Source organism: Saccopteryx bilineata, chromosome 7, assembly GCF_036850765.1.
Source record: "Saccopteryx bilineata isolate mSacBil1 chromosome 7, mSacBil1_pri_phased_curated, whole genome shotgun sequence".
Lineage (NCBI taxonomy): Eukaryota > Metazoa > Chordata > Mammalia > Chiroptera > Emballonuridae > Saccopteryx > Saccopteryx bilineata.
Window position 1 is genome coordinate 57,913,036 of NC_089496.1, and position 25,726 is coordinate 57,938,761.

At 61.8% G+C, this 25,726-nt stretch overlaps 1 protein-coding gene across 15 annotated transcripts in view; it reads left to right on the plus strand.

The window, feature by feature from the left end:
- Positions 1 to 24,165, plus strand: part of CAMK2B (calcium/calmodulin dependent protein kinase II beta) — a 67,793-nt gene extending 43,628 nt beyond the window's left edge. Inside the window, exons 6-24 of one of the 15 annotated variants that reach the window (XM_066238651.1) lie at positions 2,011 to 2,083; positions 4,757 to 4,859; positions 4,937 to 5,020; positions 5,509 to 5,603; positions 5,690 to 5,812; positions 5,921 to 6,004; positions 6,670 to 6,712; positions 7,499 to 7,573; positions 11,830 to 11,870; positions 11,966 to 12,037; positions 13,150 to 13,194; positions 14,730 to 14,778; positions 16,216 to 16,329; positions 16,562 to 16,642; positions 17,327 to 17,440; positions 21,688 to 21,763; positions 21,876 to 21,970; positions 22,114 to 22,348; positions 22,479 to 24,165. In XM_066238651.1, coding sequence (XP_066094748.1) covers positions 2,011 to 2,083; positions 4,757 to 4,859; positions 4,937 to 5,020; positions 5,509 to 5,603; positions 5,690 to 5,812; positions 5,921 to 6,004; positions 6,670 to 6,712; positions 7,499 to 7,573; positions 11,830 to 11,870; positions 11,966 to 12,037; positions 13,150 to 13,194; positions 14,730 to 14,778; positions 16,216 to 16,329; positions 16,562 to 16,642; positions 17,327 to 17,440; positions 21,688 to 21,763; positions 21,876 to 21,970; positions 22,114 to 22,346 — 1,600 coding nt within the window. In that variant the 3' untranslated portion in view covers positions 22,347 to 22,348; positions 22,479 to 24,165. The remainder of the gene's footprint in view (positions 1 to 2,010; positions 2,084 to 4,756; positions 4,860 to 4,936; positions 5,021 to 5,508; positions 5,604 to 5,689; positions 5,813 to 5,920; positions 6,005 to 6,669; positions 6,713 to 7,498; positions 7,574 to 11,829; positions 11,871 to 11,965; positions 12,038 to 13,149; positions 13,195 to 14,729; positions 14,779 to 16,215; positions 16,330 to 16,561; positions 16,643 to 17,326; positions 17,441 to 21,687; positions 21,764 to 21,875; positions 21,971 to 22,113; positions 22,349 to 22,478) is intronic. The other 14 variants (XM_066238652.1, XM_066238653.1, XM_066238656.1 and 11 more) reach the window with 14 other exon arrangements.
- The last annotated feature ends 1,561 nt before the right edge of the window (positions 24,166 to 25,726 follow it).

Sequence of the window (25,726 nt, forward strand, 5' to 3'; positions counted from 1 at the left end):
GCTCAGCCACCCACAGAGGATGGAACTGCCCACAGCTGCTGTGGGGACAGAACATGGAGACTCCTGGAGGGCAAGGCCTCTAGGGTGAATGAAGATGCAGGTTGCCAGATTGCCTTGATCCGAAGCTGAAACCCACGTTTGCAGCTGTTGGGCAGGTCAAGCTTGGAAAGGTCACTCCAGAAGCGTGGAGAGCAGTGGGAGGCTGTGCAGGCTTCTGGTCACTGTTGGAAGGTCAGGGGCAACGCAGGACAGCAGGGCTCACAGCTGGGCACACAGACCCCTCGGTCTGCCACCCCGGGACAGAGCCAGCATCTCGCTGCAGTAGTAGTGCAGGACAAGGCTGGTCAGTGGTTGGAGTCACGCAGGCTCTGTGAGGTGCTGCCAGGACCCTGCAGTCCCGAGCGAGCACTGCGTCTTCGAGTGAGGGCCCTGGGGGGCTGGGAAAGCCCATGCCCCCTCCCTGGACCCAGGCTCAGCATCGTAGCTAGTCCTGGGGGCTTTTCCTGGCCTCTGCCTCCACCCAGTGGCCTGTCCTGACCTCAAGAGCTTCTCAGACCGCATGGCTGAGCTCTGCCCTCTGGAGCAAGGCAGAGCCCTGGACCAGCTTGCAGGCTGGCTCATTCCTCGGGGAGTTTGCAGTAACAGGAAGTGGCGATGGGGCTGGTGCAGGACGTGGGGCTGGGGACACAATCACAGGATTGTTTTAAGCAGATGAGGGCGTTGCGGTGGTGGTGGGGGGCAGTGGACAGGGCTGTGGTTCCAGCCCGTGGTGGCCACTGAAGGTCAGGGCCTTCCACAGGTTTGGGCCTGGCCTCTTCTGACCCCACAAACCTCAGCAGTTGTCCTTGCTGGGCTTCTGCGGTCTGGGTTCTGCCGGGTTGAAGGGGACTCAGGTGTTCCCCGCGGTGGTTGCTGGTCTTCAGATGTGGCCACAGTTTTTTGAGGAGAGGGCTGGTCCCCATGCTTCTGCCTCATTTGTCATTAGAAAAGCAAAGCCTACCCCTCCAGCTGACCCTCAGTCACTCCTCAGGGTTCAGCAGTGGCAGGAAGGGTCCTGGGAGACTCCCGTCTAGAGGGGCTGGGAGGGAGAAGCCAGACAGCAGGCCCCGGGCGGCCTGTGGCCCTCCTGTCTCCCGTAGCTGACAACGCCACAGCGGTGGCGGGGGACCCCAGAGGCCTGTGCCTGGCTCTGGGGGCTCCTGGAAGCTGTCTGGACAGTTGGGGAGGCGTGCTCAGGCTGCAGGGTGTCGTGTGTGCAGGGCAGAGGTCTGTTGTTCAGGGGACAGGAGAAGCGCAGGTATTGGAGGTACCTGGGGGCAGCCTGGACCTCTCCCTTGGGCCAGTCTTACCCTGAAAGGCGGGAACTGCTCCCTGATCTGGAGGGAGCCCCTGGCTCAGGGCCCCGGGCAGTGCCTGGCTGTGCCCTCACCAGGACAGGGTGGGAGCCCCGGGCTGCTGAGAAGCTGAGCAGTGCAGGGGGCAGGGGCGGGGGGCGGCCAGTGTGGGTGTTCCCGTGTGTTAGGATGAAGTGTGCCTGCTCTGGCCCAGGAGTGACTGGGGGCTGCAGCATCAGCACTGCCCACACCCCCTCTGCCCTTTCACCTCTGCTTTTTCCCTGCCTGGGTACGCCCCCCCCCCCCCCCCCCCCACCTGCCTTGCAGGGTGTGGGCTCCACCCTGGCCTCCCCCAAAGAGTGCTCAGCTCAGGGTCAGGCTTGGCCAGCATGAGCTGGGGGAGGGGCCGTGGGGAGCCAGGATGTTTCCTTTGAGGGTCTCTAGGTGGGCCTGGGGGCACAGGGCCTGGCCACGCCTGAGCTGACATGAAGGTAAGGAGGCGCCCCAGAGACCCCTCCCGGCCAGCATCTCTGCTCCTGTGTGGCAGACGGCCCCCTGATGTCCTGCCTCCCACTGCCCCGCCAGGCTGGGACCCCACCCCAATGCCACACAGCCCCCCGCCCGCGCTCCTGCACTCCCGCGGGCCCCGCACTAATGCACGTGCTGTCTGCCACAGTCACTGCATCCAGCAGATCCTGGAGGCGGTTCTCCACTGCCACCAAATGGGGGTCGTCCACAGGGACCTCAAGGTGAGTCCCGCCCCGCCCTGTGCCAGGGGTCTGTGGTCTGGACCTGCATGTCCTGTCAGCGGAAGCCTGGGCAGTGCAAGCGCCAGACGCTGTGTGCGTGGGGACATGCCCGTGCCTGCGTGCATGAAGGTGCGTGCGTGCGAGACTGCGTGCGTGTGCATGTGTGTGTCTGCACACAGCCTTCACACACTTCCAGGCGCCAGGGCTGAGAGGAGACAGTTTTTAAAAAGCAGTGTGTGACCGTGTGGCTCCTCAGGGTCTTGCTTTCAGGGCTCTGGCTCAGATGCAGACCAGGCAGGTGGGACACAGTGACAGGTGTGCACAGGGGGCTGATGCCACAGGAGCAGAGAGGGAGGGGCCTGCCTCCGGCCTCTGCAAACTTCCAGCCTTTTCTCCAAGTTTCTGAGGCGCTCAGCTCAGCGCTGGGCAAAGTGACTACAGACCTTTCAAGAGGTTTTCACCCTCAAGACGCAGGGTGGTAGGAGAGCTCTTAGGAGGAACAACAGCCCACTCTCCCTCCTCCCCCTCTTCCTTCCCTGTCCCCCTCCCCCCTCTCCTTGTCCTCTCACCCTCCTCCTCCTCCTCCGTTCTGGCTCCAGCGTTCTCCAGGGTGGTTTCATTTGTTTCTGGTCTGGAGTGGGGGACTCCTGGGCTGTCATTCCTGCTGAGAGACCCACTGGTAACAGTTGAGACAGCTGTCCCCTGGTGCTCGTGCTGAATGGGGTCACACTTTCCTTGGGCCATTGAGGTGTGTGTGTGTGTGTGTGTGTGTGATCTCTGTGGGATGCTCTGGGGTGTGTGATCTCTGTGGGATGCTCTGGGGACAATGTCATGCCAGGCCCAGGCCCAGGACCCTTTCTTTTCCCTTCATGTGTCCCTGCTCCCTCTCTGCCCTTCCACGTGTCTGCCTTGTGCTCCTGTCCCACCCTCTGTCACTGTGTCTTGTCTGAATGGGTCACACTTGGAGGCCTCTGAGAGGAGGGGCCACCTCGCTCCCGGACCCCATGATTCACGGCTGACTGAGGCCACAGCAGAGACATGGAGGCGGGCTCTCACCCAGCCCACGAGTGACCTGGGGGCAAACAGAATCCTTGCTGGGAGAAAGGAGAGGCAGGCAGGGCCTCCTGCCAGGCTGGGGAAGCAGCCTGTCCTGCTCCAGGGAGGACCCCGTCCTGACCAAGCTCCAGGAGCAGTGCCATGGTGGGCCTGCTCCAGCCAGGGCAGCAGAGCAGTGTGGGGCAGCAGAGGGTGCCACCCTCTAGGCAGAGGCTTCGGGAGGCCGGGGGAGTGCGCCCACTGGGGGGTGCTCTTCTTTTCAGGGCAGGTGGGACGAGGGCTACGATCTGGATGCACAGCGCCAGCCCTGCCCTATTTCAGGAGGTTGGGGTCCCCGGTCCAGCGCATGCTAGCTGTGCGAGGGGCTGCAGGCTTTCACTCTAAGGAGCTCTCACACCTCAGGGTTACAAGCAGAGCCCACAAAGTTTGGTCGTGGCATGGTCTAACGTGTGCTGATGTAAGAACGTTTAAACCTGTTAGGAATTGATGGGTTTATCTGAACCAAACGGAGAGCAAGCTCTCAGACGCTCCCGAGGACACAGTGTTGCAGCTGTTTTCGTGCCTCTGGGACTCAGGGGGACGTGAGGAAGGGCGCGTGGGGGTGGGGGAGGCGAGGCCGGGGCTGGTTGCAGGAGAGCTAGCTACAGTATCTGCTCTCCTGAGGGTGGTTCTGCTTATTTCAAAGGTGTGCTATCCTGGGTGCACAGAAACAACGGACAGTGTGCTCAAGGCAAAGATATACCTTTTATTAAATAAGTTATCGGCCTGGGGTGTGATGACTCACCATGACCTGCCCAGTGGGGAATTTATAGTCGGATCACCCTGTGAGGCTACTTTCCATCAAACGTCTGTGTGGTCCCCAAGTGGCAGTGTGGTCTCAGTGGGCTTGCCCATGGGGCAGGAGCCCCTGGCGGTCAGCGCTGGGAGCACTGATGGCTGGGAGGTGACACCGGTGAGAGAGCCCAGCATCCAGCCCACCGGGACCCACTGGGGCTGTCAGGACCAAGTGTCCCCATCAGAGGGCAGCAGACTCCTCGGCACTCCGGCAGACAGGGACCGAGGGCTCTCCCGCCCTGAGCAAGGGAGGCAGACAGTTCCACCCGCTTTGCTGGACAGGCGGGAGGTCAGATCAGGCCCCTTCCAGGGGACCAGACCCGTGGGCACGGTGAGAGGATGTTCTGCACTGACCAGGCTTCAGGCCCTTGGTCGTTCCTTTTTGCCCTTGAGGGGTCACCGTCCTGCAGGAATGCCTGAGCACCCACCCAGCAGGCAGCCCCCTCCATGTCTCTGAGCAGAGAGACCTGGGGCAGGGAGGTGAGCAGGGGGGGCCCGCAGGGGGGCAGGGTGCACTCGGTTTTGATCCTGAGCCGTGAGTTCCTTGTGCTGGGTCTGAAGGACCCCAGTCCCACTTTGAGAGCTGGCTTTTTCCTATGAGGCGCTTGTCCCTGCCACCAGGGGTGGGCTGTGGGGTGCGGGCCCAGGGTCCACAGGTGTCAGCAGTGCCAGGGAGACACCCACATGGCGGGGTCAGGCCTGCGCGCCCACCTGCAAACCGCTGTCCTCTCTGGTCGTCCCTCCTCCGGGATCCCGGGTGTAAACCACATGGCTTCCCTGCAGCCTGAGAACCTGCTTCTGGCCAGCAAGTGCAAGGGGGCCGCGGTGAAGCTGGCGGACTTCGGCCTGGCTATCGAGGTGCAGGGGGACCAGCAAGCGTGGTTTGGTGAGCGCCGTCTGGTGGGGGCAGGGAGAGGGGTCAGCTGCCCCCAGGCCCTGACACCACCCCTCCCCCCTCGCTAGGGTTCGCGGGCACACCAGGATACCTGTCCCCAGAGGTCCTGCGCAAAGAGGCGTATGGCAAGCCAGTGGACATCTGGGCGTGCGGTGAGGCCGAGTGCGGGGCGGGGGAGCTGTGGGGGAGGGAGCATACAGGACTGCCCTGGGGGTGCCCCAGCCGGGAACCCCTCACACCTGGACTAGACCTGTGACCCTGGCTGTGGCTGAACTCACCATCCGCGTTCCCTCCCCTGCACTCAGTGGCCCTGGGTGCTGGGGGTCTGTGCAGAACCCCCTGTGAGGCAGGGTGAGGGCCCTAAATAATGACATTGGCTGCTGGGGGGGGAGGCAGCTCAGGGGCCCTGTTGTCCTCATGGGGCTCGCTGGCTTCAGACAGGACCCCTGTTTTGGCTGAGGAACTGACTGAGGGTCCCACAGCTTTTGAACGGGGCATCTGGCCCCCAGCGGGCCACATACTCGACACCTCCCAGCAGAGCCCGCTGACTGGCACACAGCTGCACAGTGGACTCCCCGGAGCGTGGGGACAGGGTGGGGCTGGGCACGGCGGCAGTGTGAGCCTGTCCTCGGCTCCCCAGGGGTGATCCTGTACATCCTGCTGGTGGGCTACCCACCCTTCTGGGACGAGGACCAGCACAAGCTGTACCAGCAGATCAAGGCCGGCGCCTACGACGTGAGTGCCTGCCCTCCCGACCTCCGAGATCCGGCTCCTGCCCGAAGAGGGGTTCAGACTCCCCTGAGCACTGTTTCCCCTTCCAGTTTCCGTCCCCTGAGTGGGACACCGTCACGCCTGAAGCCAAAAACCTCATCAACCAAATGTTGACCATCAACCCCGCCAAGCGCATCACTGCGCACGAGGCGCTGAAGCACCCGTGGGTCTGCGTAAGTCGCCTCGGCGTGGGCCCACCCCGGGCGGGGCTGACCCTGAGGTCCTGTCCTCACACCCAAAGGCTCCCTGCTGCACTGACCTTTCCCTGACCTCTCCCACAGCAACGGTCCACCGTGGCCTCCATGATGCACAGGCAGGAGACGGTGGAGTGCCTGAAAAAGTTCAATGCCCGGAGGAAGCTCAAGGTGAAATTCGGGCTCCAGTTCTGGCCCAGTGCCCTGCTGAGGGACCTGTCCCTCAAGGGCCCCACACCGGGGTCAGGGGTGGCTGCAGGGGTCCCAGCCGTTCAGGATAGGCTGCTTGTCAGCAGACCGCACATGTCAGATGGACTCAGGGCCCCCATGGCAATGACACCAAGGTGCCCAGACATGGGTCTGGCCTCCAGGTGCACAGCTGGCTTCTCCTCAGCCGCTCACGTCACCCCTGAGGTGCTCCTGGGCGGCACACCTGGGCCCTCTGCTCAGCTCTCCTGGTGTGAGGGAGTCACCAAGCTTCCTGCCCGGGCCAATGCGGTGAGGACAGCAGCCCTAGTGCTCGGGCGGTGTGGGGGGGGGAACGAGAGGGAGGTGGCCCTGGCGTGACTTCCCTGAAGGCTGCGGCACGCAGGGGGGGGGTCCGGCACAGCTGAGCACATGTGGAGGAGCCTGCCGCGGACAGGTAGACTCCCAGAGGACCCCCCGGGGTCTTGGAGTACTTTCTAGGCTGTGGTCGGTGGGCAGTTGATTGCCCAGGGCACATCCCTGTTTTAATTCTGGAAGTGGGTGGCTTGTCTGGGTGCAGCTGGCGAGCCCTCCGAGGATTCCCCTGCCTGTCCTCAGCCTATGGGCCTCAGCTGTGTGTCTCTCCCCAGGGCGCTATCCTCACCACCATGCTGGCCACCCGGAATTTCTCAGGTGAGAACAGCCTTCTCCAGGAAGGCTCAGAATGACCCACCACCAGCCACCCTCCCTTCTCCCCACCCGCCTGAGCCCCAGCTGGGTCTCCGCCCTCTGAGACCCTGGCAGGGTGGCACTGCGGGCTCGCCCCGCCCCTGCGTGTTAGGTCTGTGTCCCTGCCTGACGCCCCAGCTCCGTGTGTCTGTCTAGACGTGGGTCGGCGCCTCTGTGGCCTGTTGTCCTGAGACTTCTGAGCACCGTTCTGTGTGTGGGAGGTGAGGAGGGGGCAGGGCCTCTCTGCAGAGCTCTGCACATGCTGGTGGCCGCTTCCCTGGGTCACTGAAGGTGGGCAAAAGCGGGGCGTGCGGCTGCTGTGGGGGGGGTCTGCGACCCCAAGGCCAAGGGTCCCGGCAGGCCCATCAGGGACAGCAGCACTGAGTGGGGCTGGCCGCCCACGCCCTGTCCTGTGGCTTGTGTGTGCGGGAGTCTGTGGTCTGTCCTGTTTGTATCGGCGCCCTCCTGTGACTGCTGGGGAGCAGCTGTGGGCACGCGGGCACGCGGGCACGCCAGGGCTGGTAGGATGAGAGGCCCGTGGGGTTCTCTCGGAAGAAAAGAGGCAAACGCTTCCGGATGTCAGTGGTCTGCACCTTGTTTCTGTCCTCCTGTGGAAGGGGCTCTGGAACCAGCCTCACCGAAGCCTGGACTCTAATCTTCTTCTGCTTCCTTTGTCTCTTCTCTCCCCTCACCTCGCCCACCCCTCCTCTGTGTCCGCCTCTCCCCTCGTCTCTAACCCGGTGCTAACAGTGGGCAGACAGACCACCGCTCCGGCCACAATGTCCACCGCGGCCTCCGGCACCACCATGGGGCTGGTGGAACAAGGTAGATGCTTTGGACCCGTGTCCTGCAGTCGGCATGCGGCTCCCCTGGCTGCACGCAGCCGCCCAGAGGCCCCGGGAGCCGCGCTCCCGCCGTGGACATGTTCCGCAGAGCCTCCACAGCCTCGGGCCCCGCCCGTCACCAGGGGCAGGGACTAGGCAAACCCTAGGCTGTGCCCCACATGCATCTGACTGAACTCCCCAGTCCTGGCCCCTGAGTCTGCGGGTCAGGAGACCCCTCTGGTCAGAGTCCTTTGCTTCTGAAACTCTGTTCCCACTTGTCCATCCAATCGATCCTCATTCAGAATGAGCTGGACCACCCACAGAAAGCCTCAGGGCTACATCTGGGGGTCCCCAGGAGAAGAGCAGGGAGGCAGAGACCCTGCCCTGAGAACCTGCTGGCCGCCCTGTCCACCCCAGCCTGGCCCGCCTCGCCTCGCCCCACCCCGGGACTCGCCCTGGCTCCCTGCCGCCCGCACGCTGCCGGTGGTCTGTGTCGAGTCTCATACGTGCACATACGTGCCCTGTAAGCTCCGAGCAGAGGGAGTTCAGCCACCCTGAGAATGACTTTGAAGGCCTTCTTTCTATAAGGACCTCCTTTCCCTGTCCCAAGCCCGTGGCGGGAGACACTGGTTCTCCCAGGAGGCCCAGGTCAGCTCCTGCCCGCCTGAGGCCTTGGCCAGACCCCCTGAGGGCTCCTGGAACTCGGTCCTGCCCGTGGCCCCGTGACCCCAGCCCTTTTTAGGGTGGGCAGCCACTGCTGAGGACGGAGTGTGGTGCTCCTTGGGCTATGGGGTCCAGGCAAAGCCCATGTCTCTGCCCAGGGCAGGCCCTTTCTTTCCTGCATGCCCACCCTGCTCCTGCCCAGGGCTGCACAGGCTGCGTGGCCTGCTGCCCCACAGAGGACCCAGTGTTCCCAGCCACCTCCTCCCCGGGGTGCTGGGGCAGGACCAGCCTCAGGGAGGAGGGTCTGTGCTCTTGTCCCCGTGGACATGTCCAGCTGGCAGGCCCCAGGGGGCCATCTTGAGACGCTTCCTCTTCCTGGTCTTTCTGAAGCACCTAGGGGGTCGGGGGCAGGATTCAGGGAACTGAGGCCAGAGGCTCCCAGGGAAGCCTGGCCCCCCTCCCCACACAGAGTGAGGCAGGCACCTGAGCTGCCCCCTGCCCGGCTCCCGCCTGCAACGCCGCCTGCATGTATGAGGCCGCGTGCATGTGTGGCTCCGCCCTGCGCGCTGAGGGCCGCCTGTCCTGGGGGGTGGTCAGTGCATGTGGACGGAGCCCAGCATGGCTGTCCCCAGGTGACCAGCTCCAGGACGAGGCAGAGGCTGGCCCTGTGGGCTGAGCGACCTCCCCTGCTAAGTCAGCCCACCTCAGTGGCCGCACCGAACCCAGCAGACACGGCGAGAGGCAGGGCGCATGTCTCAGTTTAGAGGCCATGCTTCTCTGTGGGGACATAACGCCCCTCGGCCAGTGGAAGACCGGCGTCTTTCTAGGGATGTTGCCATTCATCAAAGCCCTGGTCAGGGGCAACGTCGCCATCGCTGAGGGGGGACGCAGGCAGGCTGCGGTGGCAGCCGTGGCCGGGTGCTGAGGAGGACCCCGGTGGAGTGGGTGGACAGAGGGTCTGTGCTTGTTTCCCAGGGGCCTGGGGTGTGTGCCAGCTCCGTCCACCACGGCTCCTGCTGGGCAGTGACGCACTGGACTTGAGAAAGCACAGCGGAACCCCCCCATGCCTTTGGCCGCTCGTGTAGACAGGACTCAGCAGGATTCGGAGTTACTCCAGGGCAGACCAGAGTTCCAGGAAGCGCAGTGGCCGGGAGCTGCGCTTGGACAGACAGACGTGCGCAGGGCTGGCTGGAGGGGGACTGAGTGAAGGAAAGGTGTTTGCTTGGAGCTCGGGCCAGGGGCCGGGTGCCTGCAGCCCCCGCGGGTGGCAGCTCTGAAGCCTGGACCACTGGTTGGATAGAATCAGGGACTGAAGTGGACCCTCTTAAGACCCAGGACCGCCCCAGGGTCTCCATCTGTCTCGGCTGGAGCCTGACCCAGGGGCCCCGTTCTTGCCCAAGGGGCAAGACCAAGACTGGGCAGGACCAACTGCATCTCTACCAAGACCAGCATGGGTCTACACTGCTTCTAGCTCAGGGCTGCGCTGGCCAAGACCGCGTGGTGAGGGGCGTGGGGACCAGCCCCAGCCCGCCCACTGTAAACTAGAGAGTGGGGGCCTACTTGCTGAGCTCGTAGGACACGTGTCTCCAAGACAGGCTGGGTGCCTCTCCTCCAAGCCCAGATGGTCAGCCAGCACCGACAGTGGTCCCCTGGGCCCCACAACCTCAGACGACCCCCACTTGAGGGGAGGTGGGGCGCTCCCTGTCCCTAGAGCTGGGGACAGGAGCAGAGGCCAGGTGAGCAGGGTGGTGAGGGCTGTGCTCTTCGGGGCTCTCAGGAACAAGGCTGGTGGCCGGGAGCCCTGAGCTGGTGTCTATAGGGCCGTCCTCTCCCTCTGTCCTGAGTGACAGGGAGGCAGATTTTAGCTGCCACCCGGGGAGGTTCTCATGTGGCCCCAGGAATTCCTGGTGCTTGGATGCTTGAGGGCAGGGTTCCCAGGGTGTCAGGGTCCTGAGTCTGGCTACCCAGGCCTTGCCCTTGGGAGGTCTGGTGGGGCAGGGAAAGTGACAGCTTGTGGTCTTCCCTCGCTGGGACCCTGCCGCGCTTCTCACACGGGTTTGGTAGGGAGGGGACCAGCTGAGAGTCAGGCTGTTGGTTAAACTCTGCCCTGTGGATCCCAAGAGGGAAGCTTCTGAGAGAATTGCCAGGTCCCTGGGGGAGGCAGGAAACCGTGTTCTGTGTGGCCACTTGCGTGGCCCTGCCGGGCCTCTGACCTGGTGCAGCCGCTTATGTCCCTACGCAGAGCCCCAGGGGACAGTAGTCAGTAGGCAGTCCAATGGCCCTGGCCCTGGCCTGGTCACTGCACCAGGGGTCTTGACCCTCCTTCCCAAACTGAGCAGCATCAGGGCCCCCTTGGAGGCCTTGCTGAGCAGATGCCCATCCCATCCCAAGTTTCTGCCTCAGGAGGCCTTGGGGGTCCAGGCTAATGCTGCCAGCAGAGATCCCCATGCCTCTCTGGCTCTAAGTACACGTCGTTCGCTGTGCTGGCCAGGACAGGGGCAGGGGTCTGGCCCAGGCCCTCTGTGGCCACCTTGTCCCTGTGAGCAGGCAGACCCCACTTCAGGGCTGGCCTGGGGCCCAAGGCGAGGGACCCTCTGCTGCTTCTCTGATCTGCACCGCCCGCCGTGCTGGGCACTGCTTGTCTGGCGGTGGGCAGGGTGGGCCGGACACAGGTTTGCTTTCCGCCTGAGCTGACACAGCCTTGTTTTCTCTCTCCCTCCTCACACCCTCTCCTCCCCTCCTCACCTTTGCTTTTTGTAAGGTAAGTTGACTTCCCTTTTTTTTTTGCAGTTCTGTAATTAAAATGAACCCTCTTTGGAGGGTGCAGATGCTGGGGACATAGAGACATGGGGGTGTGACAGGTGGGCACGTACAGAGGGAGGCAGGCCAGGCTGCCCTGACCATCTGCTGAGCCTGGGCGTCAGAGGGTTGGTGGCAGCTCGAGATACAGGTGGCCCTTTGACCTTCCCCCACGTGTGTCATTCTGCTGACCCCACTCGGAGCCTAAGATCCAGAGTGGGTGGGTCAAGAGGCCAGCGTTGCCCTAGCCAGCTGCCAGAGCAAGGCCGAGTAGCCCCAAAGAGAGAGGCAGGCTACCCCTCGGGGCTCTGGCTCTGGGGGTAGAGCTCTGTATCTTGTCCTCCGAGGGAGGGGGCCAGGAGGCCCAGGGCAGGCTGGCACTTAGGGTTGAGACAAGCCCCACCCTGTGAATAACCAGCTGCAGCTCACCCGCCCCTTCCAAGAACGCGGGAGTTACAAGGGATGCCCACCACCCAACCTGGTACCCGTCCTGTGTTCTCATCTGGGGGATGCCCCGCCTTCCTTCTCACAGAGCCTGCCTGCCACCCGGAAGCCAAGGGTCCCCAGTGGGAGGAGAAATCTCGGTGTCCCTCAGGAGAAGGGCCAGTCCCGGGGACAAGGCTTCCCCCTCAGGCCCTTCCCCAGGACAGCCACCCCTGCCTCAGGACCTGGCCACATTCTCACTCATTCCTGCGGATCCTGGTGCCTTGCAGGCGCCCATGGCCACTGCATGCCAGGGGAGGAGTTGCAGTGGGGTGGCCCCTCCCTCACAATTCCTGTTTCCTCCCAATGCAGCAGCCAAGAGTATGCTCAACAAGAAAGCAGATGGAGTCAAGGTGAGGCCCTGTTCCCAGTTCCTGCTAGAGCAGACCCAAGGAAGGGGGTGGCCCTCCTTCTCCCCCTAATGCTCCTCTCTGTCTCCCCCCTGCAGCCCCAGACGAATAGCACCAAGAACAGTGCCGCCGCCACCAGCCCCAAGGGGACGCTTCCTCCGGCTGCCCTGGTACTGAGCCCCACTTCCTAGCCCTGCTGCACCCCGGCCTTGTGGTGGCCGCCTGTCAGGAGACCTGCAGTGATGGTGGGGTCCAGCTCCCAGCCCGTCTCTGACGATGACACTTGGTCCTCCACCACCCGCTGCCCCTTGGGTGTGGGCTGAGGGCCAAGCCCATTGAGGCTCTCAAGGCTAAGCTGAGAACCCCTCTCAGCAGCAGGGGACAGGCTTACCTGCTGGGTCAGTGGTGCGAGGCCTTCAGGAGAGACCAGTGAGGCCCGAGGTGTTGGCCTCGGCTCCTCGGCCTTCAGCAGGCTCAGAGCCCAGGGCCCAGGGCCAGCTTCTGCAAGGGAGACAGTGACAGCGGGGACTCTTGCCCAGTCCCCTCAAGTGCTGCACAGACCTACTGTCTGGGAGATGAGGCTTCACTGTCTCTTCAGGAACGGGGTGGGCTGGTCTTGGCTTCTGAGCCCCCCAGGGATCTGGAGGGAGGCAGAGACCCATTGCTGGCTTCCCATCAAAGTTATATTCTGCGGTCCCACAGCGGCCACGGGACACATCGGTGTGGCTGTGAGGCCTGTGGCTGCCCGGAGGGAGGGCCCTGCTGGCGAGGGTAGGTGGACATGGGCCTCACCTGGGGTGTCCTGTCCAGAGGAACCTCACAGCTGGTGGTCAGGGTTGTGTCTCTGGTGGAGGTTGGGGTTTGCTGGTCTACAGGTTCTCAATGATTCCCAAGCCCCAGCCCCACGTCTGGGAGCCAGCCTGACTGCCCAAATGACCGTCCAGTGCGTGTGGGGACAGTCTGGGCCCAGGCCTGGGGGTCCCGTGTGCGACCTCGCAGCCAGCCCCATTGTGGACCCATCCATCCCATTTGCCTCTGCATCCCCTTGCCATTGTCCAGCCTGGACCCCACTGCAGCTTCTCACCCACACCCTGGGCAAAGCTCTGCACCCCCCATGGCCTGTCCTCTCCAGCTGGCCAGTCCCAGGGCCCTCTCCCAGCTGCTCCCGCCGGGCAACCCCTCCATTCCGCTGCCTGTCCCTCCTCCCCCAGGCTCTGCTGGGCACCCGCTGTCCCTCTTCTCACCTCCCTCCTTCCTTCCTCTGTGCTTCCTTCTTCTGTAGGAGCCTCAAACCACCGTCATTCATAACCCTGTGGATGGGATCAAGGTACTGCACTGCCCTCACCCTCCTTGAAGCTTCTGGGGGGCTGGGGCAGGAGGCAGACCCTCGGCCCCGGGGAAGGTCTGGACACTGACAGTGTGGGAGCAGGTGTCCCGCCACCCCTCCCAAGGCCAGGCAGGGCAGGGCCCTGTGAGTCCAGGGGCTGCTCCTTTTGGAGAGGCCCTAGGTACTTACTGCCTTGGAGACATGGTTGCACCCAGCCCACTGGGGACACGGGGACCAGGGCTCCCTGGTATTCAGAGCAGGACCCTCCTGGCTACTGTCGGCCCTGTCCATTCTGCCCTGGCAGAGACTAGAACCAGCACAGCCAGAAGCCGCTGAGTGCAGGGCCGGGGTGGGGGGGCAGCACAGACCCGTGACCCCGCCCATGCTCCCCTCTGCTGCCCAGTGTGCCTGCTGAGCTGACCTCTCCCCTGCACCTCCTCTCTGCTCTGCATCTGCTCCCATCCCACTGGCATCTCTCCAGCGCCAGGGGAGGGTTGGCCCTCTGGGGTGGTGGGAGGGATGGGCAGGTAGCCTAGCTGTTTCTAGGACCAGCACCCCCCACCCAAACCCAAGCCTGCAGCCAGACTCCCCCTTAACCATGAGCTCCTCAGAGGGCCTCCACCCTGTGGCCATGGGCTGGGTCCAGAGGATTGTGGCCACTGCCTCTCGGCCGTCCCAGACACAAGATGCTACAAAGGGTCTAGACATCTGCCCTGCGAGGCGACCAGGGATGGTGTTCCCTGGATCCTGTGTCTGGGGTTCAAGTGCCTCTAGACAGCTTCCTGTGGCTGTGGTGTGAGCCCTGATCTTACAGCCTACAAACGCCTTTCCTGGCCCAGGGCCTAGAGCAGCGGTTCTCAACCTGTGGGTCGCGACCCCGGCAGGGGTCGCCTGAAGCCATCGGATAATACATATTATACAATACATTTTTAAATAAAATACACATTTCCGCCGGGGTCGCGACCCACAGGTTGAGAACCGCTGGCCTAGAGCAATGTGTCCTATCAAGCCCAGTGGGTGTCCCTGGGGGACCTATTAAGGTATTCCTTCTGAGGAGCAGGCAGGTTCCCTGGGAGCTCGGTGACAGGTGGATGACATCTGCTTTTTCATCTGAAGGGCAGCAAGCCTGAGTGGGGTAGTAGTGCTGGGTGCGTCTGGCTTTCCAAGGCCACTGGAGAGGTGGGGACAGGCCTGGCTGGACAGTGCAGGCCAGGGAGGGGCAGGTAGTCTTTCTGGGAAGGCGGTGTGGGTGCAGCCACTCTATGCCTGATTCCGGAGATCCGCTGGAGGCTTCCCACCCACCTGTGGGTGCCTTTCTGCTTCACGGGTAGCCTTGGACTTTCATAAAGAAAATCATCTGAGCACACTTGTTGGTTGTAGGGGCACCTGCACCCTGGGGCCACGTGAAGGTCCCACTGCCTGTGGGTCTTGGGGACTGGGGTCCTACAAGGCCACTTTCGAAGCCCCCTGACAGGTCCTGTGGGACAGTCCAGGGCAGCCATGTTCTGACTGGCGGCCTTCCTCTGTCTCCCCAGGAGTCGTCTGACAGCACCCACACCACCATAGAGGATGAGGACACAAAAGGTACTGTGTGTGCCCCCTGGCAGGGGTGCAGGTGGGGGGCATGGTGGGTGGGGTTCCCTGTGAGGGTCTGTGACTCGGACATGGCCCTGGGGCTGACCATGATGAGCAGCCATGATTATGGCTGAGCCAGGGTGCCAGGGCCTTGCAGTTTGTGCAGGTGTCCACGTAGCACCTGCCGGGCCTGGGCTCCCTGACCAGTGAGGAAGCCACCTCCCTTCACCCTCCACACTGGTCCCCACATTTGCCCATGGGCAAGGTGCCCAGTTCCTACAGGAGAAATGAGTTCATGGTTGAATTTATTCAATTTCTTCTCTAAAAGTTCCTTAAAGTCATGGCTGGCTGGCAGTTGAATGGACGGGGCAGTCAGGGGCCTTTCCTGGGTTCTGGGCATTTCTATGGCCTTGATGTGGGCAGGCGAGGGTCTGGTGCCCACATCCCCAGCCCAGGCCGCCATCCCCACATGGGTTTCTAGGCTCTATCACACACCAGCTCCCTCTGGACTGCCCAGGGCACCATGGCCAGCCACTCTGCAGTTTGGGGGACAAAAGCCAGACCCACCTGACCAAGGTGGTGCAGTGGATAGAGCATCAGACTGGGATGCAGAGGACCCAGGTTCGAGACCCCGAGGTTGCCAGCTTGAGCGCAGGCTCATCTGATTTGAGCAAAACTCACCAGATTGGGCCCAAGGTCACTGGCTCAAGCAAGGGGTTACTCAGTCTGCTGAAGGCCCACGGTCAAGGCACATATGAGAAAGCAATCAATGAACAACTAAGGTGTTGCAACGCACAATGAAAAACTAATGATTGATGCTTCTTATCTCTATGTTCCTGTCTGTCTGTCTCTGTCTATCCCTCTGACTCTCAAAAAAAAAAAAAAAAAAAAAAAAAAGCCAGGCCCATTCCACACTGCAGAACGAAGGTGAGCACAGGCTTTGACCAGGGAGACTGGACACCTGTGTGCTTTCCCCAGACAGACTGAGGCAGGCTGGAGCCATCACTGTGGAGGCCGCCACCCCATCCTCGTGGCCCTGCCTCGCCCTGGCCTCAAGGGGGCCTTAGACCTGGGTCTGCAGGAGGCTAGGGAAGAGTACCGGCTTGGCTAGCTTCTTCCCAGAACTGACCCCAATTGCCAGTCTAGCCGAGAGGGTGGGGGACGCCTGACTGGCCTGGGAGGCAGGGCGGCACCCAGCGCACGGAGGGGTGTGTGCGGAGGGGCACAGCAGGCAGAGCCCTCCCCCCCACGAGGTCCCGAGTCATCCTCACACACCTGCTGTGATCGCACAGCCTTGGGCAGGTGCAGGGGTGATGCTACCGTGTGGTCTTGGAGCAGCCAAGAGCTTGTCACAGGTCTAGGGGGTCCTCCTCATCTTTCTCCTGTCCCCTTCTCTTCTTCACTCCTCCCGCCTGCCTCCTGTTCATGTCTTGTCTGTCCACTCAGCCCCCAGGGTCCCTGACATCCTGAGCTCAGTGAGGAGAGGCTCGGGGACCCCGGAATCCGAGGGCCCCCTGCCCTGCCCATCTCCGGCTCCCATTAGCCCCCTGCCTGCCCCATGTAAGTAGCTGGGCCTCTCCTGCTGTGGGATCTCTTTGAAGGGCCTGTGGCATCTCTCTGAGGGGACCCTTGGGAGCCAAGGGCGAAGCTGAGCCATGCCCCCCAGGTGGGCTGTTCCCACTGGTTCAGGTCTCACTCCAGTCTCAGGGGGCTGCTTGCTTCTGAGACAGGCCGAGGGGCGGGAGACAGTGGCCTCTGTCTCCTCCTCATATGTCTACCCCCATCTGCCCAGCCCCCAGGATCTCTGACATCCTGAGCTCTGGCAGGAGGGGCTCGGGGACCCCAGAAGCCGAGGGCCCCCTGCCCTCCCCATGTAAGTAGTGTGGCTTCCCGTGCCCTGCCATGCACGGCCAAGTGCAGCTAACGCTATAACCCAACTCCCCCCCCCCCCCATTACACGCACACTGCTGTCCAGCCCCTGGCCCCAAGCAGCCACCCAGGTCGTTGGCCTGTCCTCCCTGACTCCCTCAGGCTATCTGGTGTGACCTCTGCAGTCACACCAACTTCACATGGCCCCATACCCTGAGCACCCAGCCAGGGCTTAGGGAGACCATGGCCAGGAGCTATTTCAGAAAGCCCTGTCCACCCACAGGCCTGTGGGCTTAAAGGAGCAAAAAGGGCCTGAGGACCAGTGGGTCCTCTGTGTGTCCTTCACCTTCCCACCCTCTGTCACACGCTTACCCAGGGCCTGTCACACTCCCTGTCTCCTTGGCCGCACCCTCTGCTCAAAGCAGGTTTCCATACCCCAGACCCCCCTCTGCCCCCACATGTCCCACGTCACCTCCCTGTGAGCCTCTCCCTCCACCATGACTACCAGTGTCTCCCCATTTCCTCTGTGATCCCTTCCATCCCCCATAACTCCATTTGTCTCTCCAAGTCCCCTCAGGACCCCCTCTGCACACCCCCTGTCCCCATAGGCTGTCAGCCCATAAGTTTTCCGCATCCACCCACCCTACCACCACCTCCCTCATGTTCATGTCTGTTCTGTCCCACCCAGCCCCCAGGATCTCTGACATCCTGAACACGGTGAGGAGGGGCTCGGGGACCCCAGAAGCCCAGGGCCCCCCACCCTGCCCGTCTCCAGCTCTCCCAGGTCCCCTACCTGCCCTGTGTAAGTAACACCTTGAGTGGCCCTGCTGTCATCTGAGGCTCTCCGGGAGTCAGGAGCCCTGCTGCCCTGCACTGCCCCCACTCTGCGGAGGGGACGGCTGGGGGTGACGGAAAGGGGCACAGGGATTCCACATGAGGAGCTTTTGGCCTCCAGACATGGATTTGTGTTAAAGACATGGGGTGTGAACACCTGTGTGTCAGAAAAGAACCTGAGAACGGGTTTGGGGTGAACAGGGCCAACCCTCCCATGATTTGCGGGTTCTCTGTGGATGGCGGAGTACGTGGAAGTTAGAAGGGCCGGCCAGTGAGGGCACTGCTGGGGTGGAGTCTGGGTCTGTCTGGCTGAGAGGTTGAGGGTGGAGGAGCAGCTCTGGATGCCAGCGCTTGAGATGGGGAGTGCACTGTAGAGGGAAGGTCTGGCATCAGCTGGGAGGGGCCGGAAGGGGGCGGCAGCAGAGGCTTTGTGGGCTCCCCCCCCCAGGCAGGGAGGAGCCCAACTGCTCCAGCCGTCTGCCGACTGCCTGCCAGTATCGCTTACAGGGATGGATGACACCCCAGGGCCGCAGCCACCCCCACCTCCAGGGAGACTCCAGGCTCTCAGAGGAGAGGCTGCTGGGCCCGGGGCCGGGCATGGCAGGGGAGTGGCTGGGTGAGTTCTGACCGCTGCCCACCCCCTGCAGGCCAGGCGGGTGGAGGGGGGGTGTGGCAGGGCAGAGGGGAGCCGTGCGAGGGCTGGGGGGGTCTGTGGCCTGCAGGCTAAGAGCCCATGAATTCACCCTGGTGGCCAGGAGGGAGGGCAGGAGTGTCCTCTGGGGGACCAAGGACCTGCCAAGAGCGCTGTGTGTTGGCCCGAGGGGCAAGGGCCAGGGAGATGCCCAGCGTGGCTGAGGGGGTTGGAGGCGAGCTATAGGGGCGACTCTGGAGTCTGGCTGGTGATGGGAGTGGGTGATGCTGTGGTGGGCACATGGGACTCTGGTGGGGTGGTCAGAACCCCACTTATACAACACCTTATCTGACTTCAGAAGTTCCATGTCCCATCTCCCTGACCCTTGGCCCTGGCCTGAGGAGTGGAGACCTGAAGGGGTGCTCCCAAGGGAGCCACCTGCATGGACCAGCCCAGGGCTGTGGCTCCCCCTTCGGGGTCAGCGCAGCAGCCTCCATGGGGGGCTCTGAGGACTAGGCCTGTGTGATTGCTGCAGCACAGCTCTGCCCTCTTAGGGGTCTGCACTGAGCTTGAGTAAGGGAGATGGGGGCCACAGAGGAGCCGTGAGCAGGATTAAATAGAGAGGACAAGGTCTGGAGCCAGCAGACATGCCCTGGTCTGTGGGTGTAGGGCATTGGTGTGCTGAGGGCAGGGGCTGCCCCAGCCAGGGTCCATCAGGGACCGGAGTCTATTCCTGGACGTGTCTCACCCAAGTTCTTGGCATCCCAGCAACTTGAGTGTCGGGGTCTCCGGGGGAAAGAAGGAGGTGGAGTAGGCCGGGGGAAGGAACTGTCTGGGGCTGAGATCTGCTCTCAGTGGGTTTGAGCTGTGTGTGTCAGACCCGGGTGCTCCCTCTCTAACTTGGGGACCAGGGTCTGCCTGTCCAGCACTGGGGCCCAGGCACTGGGGGTCTTCCTGGGGTGGGCCATGGGCCCCTCCTTCCTCACACTTGTCCCAGCCAGCTGTTTCTGTGTGTAATGGGGTCGCTGCTCACTGGCCTGGGGCCGCGTTCTCCATAATCGGGGATTACACACAATCCAGCCTGATCCTGTGCAGCTGTCTGCCTGGGTGCCTGGAGGGCCCCTGGTGCCCTGACAAACACCAAGGGCTGGGGCTTGGTGCCAGCAAGGAGTCACCGGGTTCCCCAGAACCCTTTGCCAATGGCCAGGCCTCCCCACGTGGGGCTCTGATTCACCCACTGGAGACAGGAGTGTGTGCAGTCAGGAGTGTCGGCCCCTCCCAGGCTGGGATGGCTGTGGGGTGGGGCTGCTGCTGTCCCCCAGGCTTGAGGCTTTAGAGATTTTGTATTGTGAGCTTAGAAATGTCCTTCTGCTTACTTAATGCTTTCTCTTTACACTGACTTTACAATTCATTTTAAAACACTCAATATTTTGTCCTGAAGTGGAAGATTGAGTTCACTTTCAGTCTAAGGTGACTAAAATCAAAGTACACTGGAAACAGAGCAGAAAAAAAGGCCGCTGGCTCCAGCAACATGGCCGATAGCTGAAGGCTTTGAGTGGTGGGGGCAGCTCCCGACATCTGAGAAGGGAGACAACAGGGTCGGGTAGGAGGTGGGGCTCCTGAGCAGGGGCTGGACTTGGTACTGGGCAAGGGGCACCCTGAACAGGACAGGCAGGGGCTGGTGGCTGTGGCAAGGAGGTGGCCAGGCCTTGCCGGTCAGGGTCTGATGGGGGGATGGGGGCTGCAGTCAGAGGAGAGGGAAGTCTGAAGCTTGAAACCACCTTCAAAAAGGCAACAGGTGAGCCAGGAGGGGAGTGGATGAGGTACCAGAGGAGAGAGGGATGCTCAGGCAGAGGGTGGAGAGATGCAATCCTGAAGTATCAGACAGCTCCGCTCAGCGCTCAGGGGAGGGTCAGGACAGAGCTCTGCAGGTGGGCCTGTGGCCTGGGAGCGGGAGCCCGCAGCCGCCCCCCTCCAGGGCCAACTTGGCAAGTGGGTTTCTGCAGAGCCCAAACCCTGCCCGGGTCCAGACACAAGTTTGGCAGTACAGGAAAACAGGATAGTAGCAGAAGTTCAGTAATCCAGAGAGGGTTTTCAGGACAGGGAGCCCATGCATGTTTGTAGGCTTGTGCAGACACACACACACAGACACACACACACACAGGTACCCAACCCCTCAGGTGTCACTGCACGCCTGGGCTCACACGAGGCACACAGAGTCTTCTGCTGTGGACTCAGTCCCCCTCCGCTGTGGGTACGCTGCAGCAGGAGCCCCAAGACAGCCTGGTACTGGTGGGAGGGTGAACGAGTGGCCAGCATGGGCCATGGGCACACACTTCCAAATGCTAAGTGCTCAGGGCATTGAGCCCACAGATCAGTGCACACATGAGCCCTTCCTGGCAGCTGGAGTGGAGACCTGCAGACGCCCATCAAACATGGCAGCCATGCGGAGAGCCCATGGTGTGCACAGGCGTGGCGGAGGCAGCCATGACCGGGGGGGGGGGGGGGGGGGGTCCTGGGATCCTGTTTTTAGGCCACTTCCTGGGTCTGCGTTTATCTCCGGCATGTCGTTACTTTAAGAGATCGCCATGGTGTGCGTGTTCCTGTGTGCACATGTGTGTACGCTTTGCGGGTGCATGCATGTGCATGTGGGCAGGTCTGTGTCTGCATGGAAGTGGTGCAGTACTCTTCTGAGGACAGTGACTGAGGAACTAGATTGAGGAAACATGGGCACCTGAAACTACATATGTAAGGTTTTATTTCTTTTAAAAGTGTCTACAATAAATAATGTTCAGATTTGATTCTGCAGGGCATGGGTTGAATTATCCTCTCTGCTTGTTCTATGTGTTTAAAAAGTTCTGAACAAAAATAAATTGTATTTAGAGACATAGGGGCCCTAGGCAACCACCAGGTCTGACTAGGACCAGAGGCAGGAGCGCAGAGGATGGCGTGGAGGGTCCAGAATGGAGAGGTTGTACCATTGGCTGGCGCCTGGGGCCAGGACTGCAAGCATGTGGAGAGATGGGAAGCGGCAGAAGCCAACACCTGGTCTGCTGGCTCCTGGGGAGAGAAGGAATGAGGCTCTCTCTCCACTTTGTCTGGACTTCGCAGCCCTGCTCCTAGCCTTTGGGCAGAGGCTTCACCTGAGCCCTCAGCCCCTCCCTGCTGTGCAAGCCCACACTTCATACCCCCCAGGAGGAGCTTTTGGATTTGGGACAGAGCTTGTGTGCGAAGCCCAAGCAGGCTGGAGCCAGGAAGGCAGGTCACACAGCATCATTGGTGCAGAGAGGGCCCAGGGGGCTGCCAGAGGGACTGGGGCCTCACACTGGGTTCTGGCGGTCCTGTTACCCCTTGCTGCATTTTCCAGACATTTTGTACCATGGATGGAATTTTCTGTTATTCAGAGACATTTTATTTATGACAAAGTAGAAGCATGTTGGACTTGGAAATGTGCAAGCATGGTTGCCTTAGAGGGAACAGTCTGAGCTGGACATTTTGGGTGTGGGACCTCGGAGTCCCCCTGGAGAGGAGAGGCGGGTGGGGACTGCGTGGGGTTGTGGGTCACTGGGCCCGTCTCCTTGCAGCACGGAAGCAGGAGATCATCAAGATCACAGAGCAGCTCATCGAGGCCGTCAACAACGGCGACTTCGAGGCCTACGCGTGAGTCGGGGCCTGTGCGGGTCCTTGGGCAGCCTGGCTGGTCTGTGGAGAGAGGGCTGGAGGCCCTGGGTGGGTTCAACGGGGCCCCTCCTCACCTGGGTCTGCCCCCCAGGAAAATCTGCGACCCAGGCCTGACTTCGTTCGAGCCTGAAGCTTTGGGCAACCTGGTTGAAGGGATGGACTTCCACAGGTTCTACTTCGAGAACTGTGAGTAAGGGTGTGGGTGTGTGGTGTGGGCAGCGCATGGGACCCCAGGGAAACCCACCCACTCCGTGCCCACAGCCTGGCCCAGGAGGGGGTGGTGCGGTGTAGGGGTGCGGAGCCGCTGAAACACTGAACCCCTCCCCCAGTGCTCGCCAAAAACAGCAAGCCCATCCACACGACCATCCTGAACCCGCACGTGCACGTCATCGGGGAGGACGCCGCCTGCATCGCCTACATCCGCCTCACGCAGTACATCGACGGCCAGGGCCGGCCCCGCACCAGCCAGTCCGAGGAGACCCGCGTGTGGCACCGCCGCGACGGCAAGTGGCAGAACGTGCACTTCCACTGCTCAGGCGCGCCCGTGGCCCCGCTGCAGTGAAGGTGAGCTCCGCGCTGAGGCGAGCCCGTGGGGGTGGGGGGCGGGGCCGCGGCGGGCCGGGCCACCCACCACGCACCCCGCACACCGAGGGAGCACGCACGCGGGAGCTGAACCGCCGCCCCGCCGTTTCAGAGCCCCGACGGATCGTGTTTGGCGCCCAGCCGCCCTCCGGCGCACGGCCTGCCTGTCGCATGTTTGTGTCTGCCTCTTCCTCCCCTGGTGCCTGTGTCTGCAGAAAACCAAGACCAGATGTGATTTCTTTTTAAAAACAAGATGACAGCAACAACCACACACATACAAAATAGATGTATGAAATGGGGAAAAAAACTAAACAAAGGAAAAAGCTGTAAAAATGACTGCCATTTGTGGGGCTTCGAACCTACTGGTCACTCCTCACCCAAGCTCCACGTGTATGTCCACTCCTGGCCTCCAGACCGATGGAGGTGAACTTGTCCACAGGAAGGACCTGTTGCCCTAACCTGATTTGTTTGATGGTGCCCACCCCTCCGCCCTGCTTGTGGTGGGTAGTATCAGGTGTCGTCTGGGGGAGCTGTAGGGGGCCATGGGCCTGATCACAGCTGTTCCCTCTGTTTCTTTTCCCTTCCTCCCTCCCCTCCCCCAGAAGGCGGGCTTGGGCTCCTCCCCTGAGGGCCCTGGTGCCCAACATGGATGGCAGTGCAGAAGCCTGGCCAGCTCCCACCCCAGGAGGACCAGCCATGTGAGAAGTCCTCATTGGCCCAAGGCTCCCAGGGGTAGGAGGTGCAAACAGGCACACCATAGCTTCAGACGCCGAGGCAAGCCCAGCTACAGAGCAGCTGGGAGGACAACCTTGGGAGCAGCCCTGTCGGGAGGGGACCCCTGGGCTGGCCTCCCTCCTGTTCATGGGGCCTTTCCCCCAACACAGAGGGGCAGGGCTCGAGGGCCCAAGGTGCAGGACTTGGTCCTGATGCAGGAAGGAAGGGTCAGAGGGGCAGGTGGCTCCCCAGGCCTCAGACCACAGCAGGGTCAAGGCCCCTGGCAGTACTTTGGGAGGGCGGGGGGGGGAGCTGACAACCTCCCCAGGCTGCAGTGTGAGGGAACCCTGAGGTCAGGAGAAGGTGGGGTGGAAGTGGCTGGGCTCACCTCAGCGATGGCCAACTTGGTCGGATGGCTTCAGAGAGCAGCCAGGGGTAGGGGATGAGTCTGACGAGGACTTGTCACAGGTATGGGACCCTCCTACCCCAACACCCGCCCCCCTTCAACTCACGTTTTCAGCAAAGATTTTCTTTTATCTTCCCCCACAAATGAAGCCAAGGGAGGGGCATGGGGGGGGAACAGGACACAAGACCTGATCTCCAAGGACTGTCTATCGTCAGACACTCAAAGTGGACACTCACCTGCCTGTCCACAGCTGTACCCATGGACACAGGGTAAACATCTGCCAGGCTCCCTGGGCACAGGCATCGAGCGGCAGGGCTCACCACAGACAGCGTGCGGCCTGGCCACCCTCACCTCCTGGGACCGCCTCCCACCTCTCCCACTCCCCCATTATCTCCACGGAGCTGCCTGTCTGGGTTAATTTGAGGATTTTTTTTCTGGGGGATCGTTCTTTTGCATGACCCCAACAAGCAAGCCACACCCGCTCTTCTAGCTAGATGTCCGTGGTGTGGTCTCGCCGGCCCGCCCTGCAGAGGGTCGCCTGCCGCGGTGCTGGCCGGCTTCCCTTTTCTCTCTTTTTGCTGAGTTTCATTGTCTTTTCTTTCTGAGCCTTGTAAGTGTACAAAAAATTATTTTGTTTTGTCTCGGAAAACTGCAAATAAAAGAAAAACAAGACCAACTGCTTCACGTTCAGCAGGGTACTTTATGCTGGGACCCTGCCACCCCCAAGCCCAGTCCCCTCCCTGTGGGGGCCCCCAGCTGGCCCTGGCTGCAGAGGCTGAGTCCAGACCTTCCTGAGCCTGTTGGGGGTGGACGGTCCACCCAGGGGTCCCTCTGTGCAGCCATAGGCCACAACTCCAATAGCTTTCCCCTCAATTTCCCAAACCTCTTTAATCACCCCAGTGGCCTCTGAAGTAAGGCTGGAGGGCAGTTGTTAGTAGGAGGAGCCCAGGACCAGGCTCCAGTGTCCTGCTGAGTCACTCCCTCCACCCACCCATTCCACCTGTGTGTTCTGCTCACCAGCAGGCCCAGAGCCTTGGGACATGTGGTGTCTATGGCCACCGGCCTGCTCACATGAGCCACCATGCTGAGCTGTGCAGACAGCACGCAGACCTGCATAGGTGTCAGACATCAACGTCAAACGCAGCACAGTGGTGGCTACTGGGATGCAAAGAAGAAATGGCAGGTGATGATCATGGGGACCGGGACAGGCTTCTCAAGGAAGTGCAAACAACAGGAGCCCACAGCAGAGATCTGGGGACAGAGGACTGTCAGGTACAGAGCCTGAGATGCCCGAACTGAGAGAGGGAGGGTGCGAGAACCGGGGTGGCAGGGCTAGGCGCTCCCCAGCAGGCCACCACCTGCAGCGGCCCCAGCAAGAGCGTTTTTCCGGGACACCTCCAGGCCTTTCCTGTCTTTGGGCTCTTCCCCACCGTCTGTGCCTCTGACCTGTCCCTCAGGAGGGACGCATCACCCAGCTGTATCCCTACAGCATGGGGACACAAAGCTTGCCAGGACTTCCCTCAGGAATGCCCATCCTCTGCTTGTGCCATCCGTTACCACTGACCACATGGCTACATGACTTGACTGACCACCTGGCCCTAAGGCAATTTGATCACATGGTTGCACACTCAGGCCTACCTGAAGGCCTGTTGGCCCTCCTCCCTCTCAGACACACCCTCACGTGGAGATGGGAAGCCTCCCCTTCATCCCTGACCCCAGGCCTCGCTGCTGCCTGTCTGTACCTTATGCCACATGCTTTCTTGGAACAGAAACATGGGCCTCAAAACCATCCGAGATGGCAGATATGTCCGCCCTGTGGGTGCAAGAGACTGATAATACAGGTACCCTAGGAGCACCTCGGGCCCTCGGCCCTGTCCACTAAGACAGGACAGGCCACCTCCTCCAGCTTCAGCCCCTGGTGGCAGACACCTAACACAGGCCTAGAGGCCCTCCATAGCAGCAGCTCAGTGCCTGGGCTGCACCTGGCAGGTGTTCTCAGGTGTGTGGGTGGGAGGGCGGGCTGCACCTGGCAGCCCCTTGGGAGAGCTGAGCTGGCCTGGGAGAATGTAGGACAGAGTGCGAGTGCAGTGTCGTGGCACAGTATCTCCTCGACCCAAGCCTATCAGCTGTAATCAGAGGAGCCTCCCTGGGCCAGGCCTCCCTGGGATCCTGAGCCTGAGATGGGAGGTCTTATCCTGGTGCGTGTGGGGTAGGCCTTTAGGCAGGACCCAGCACTATGG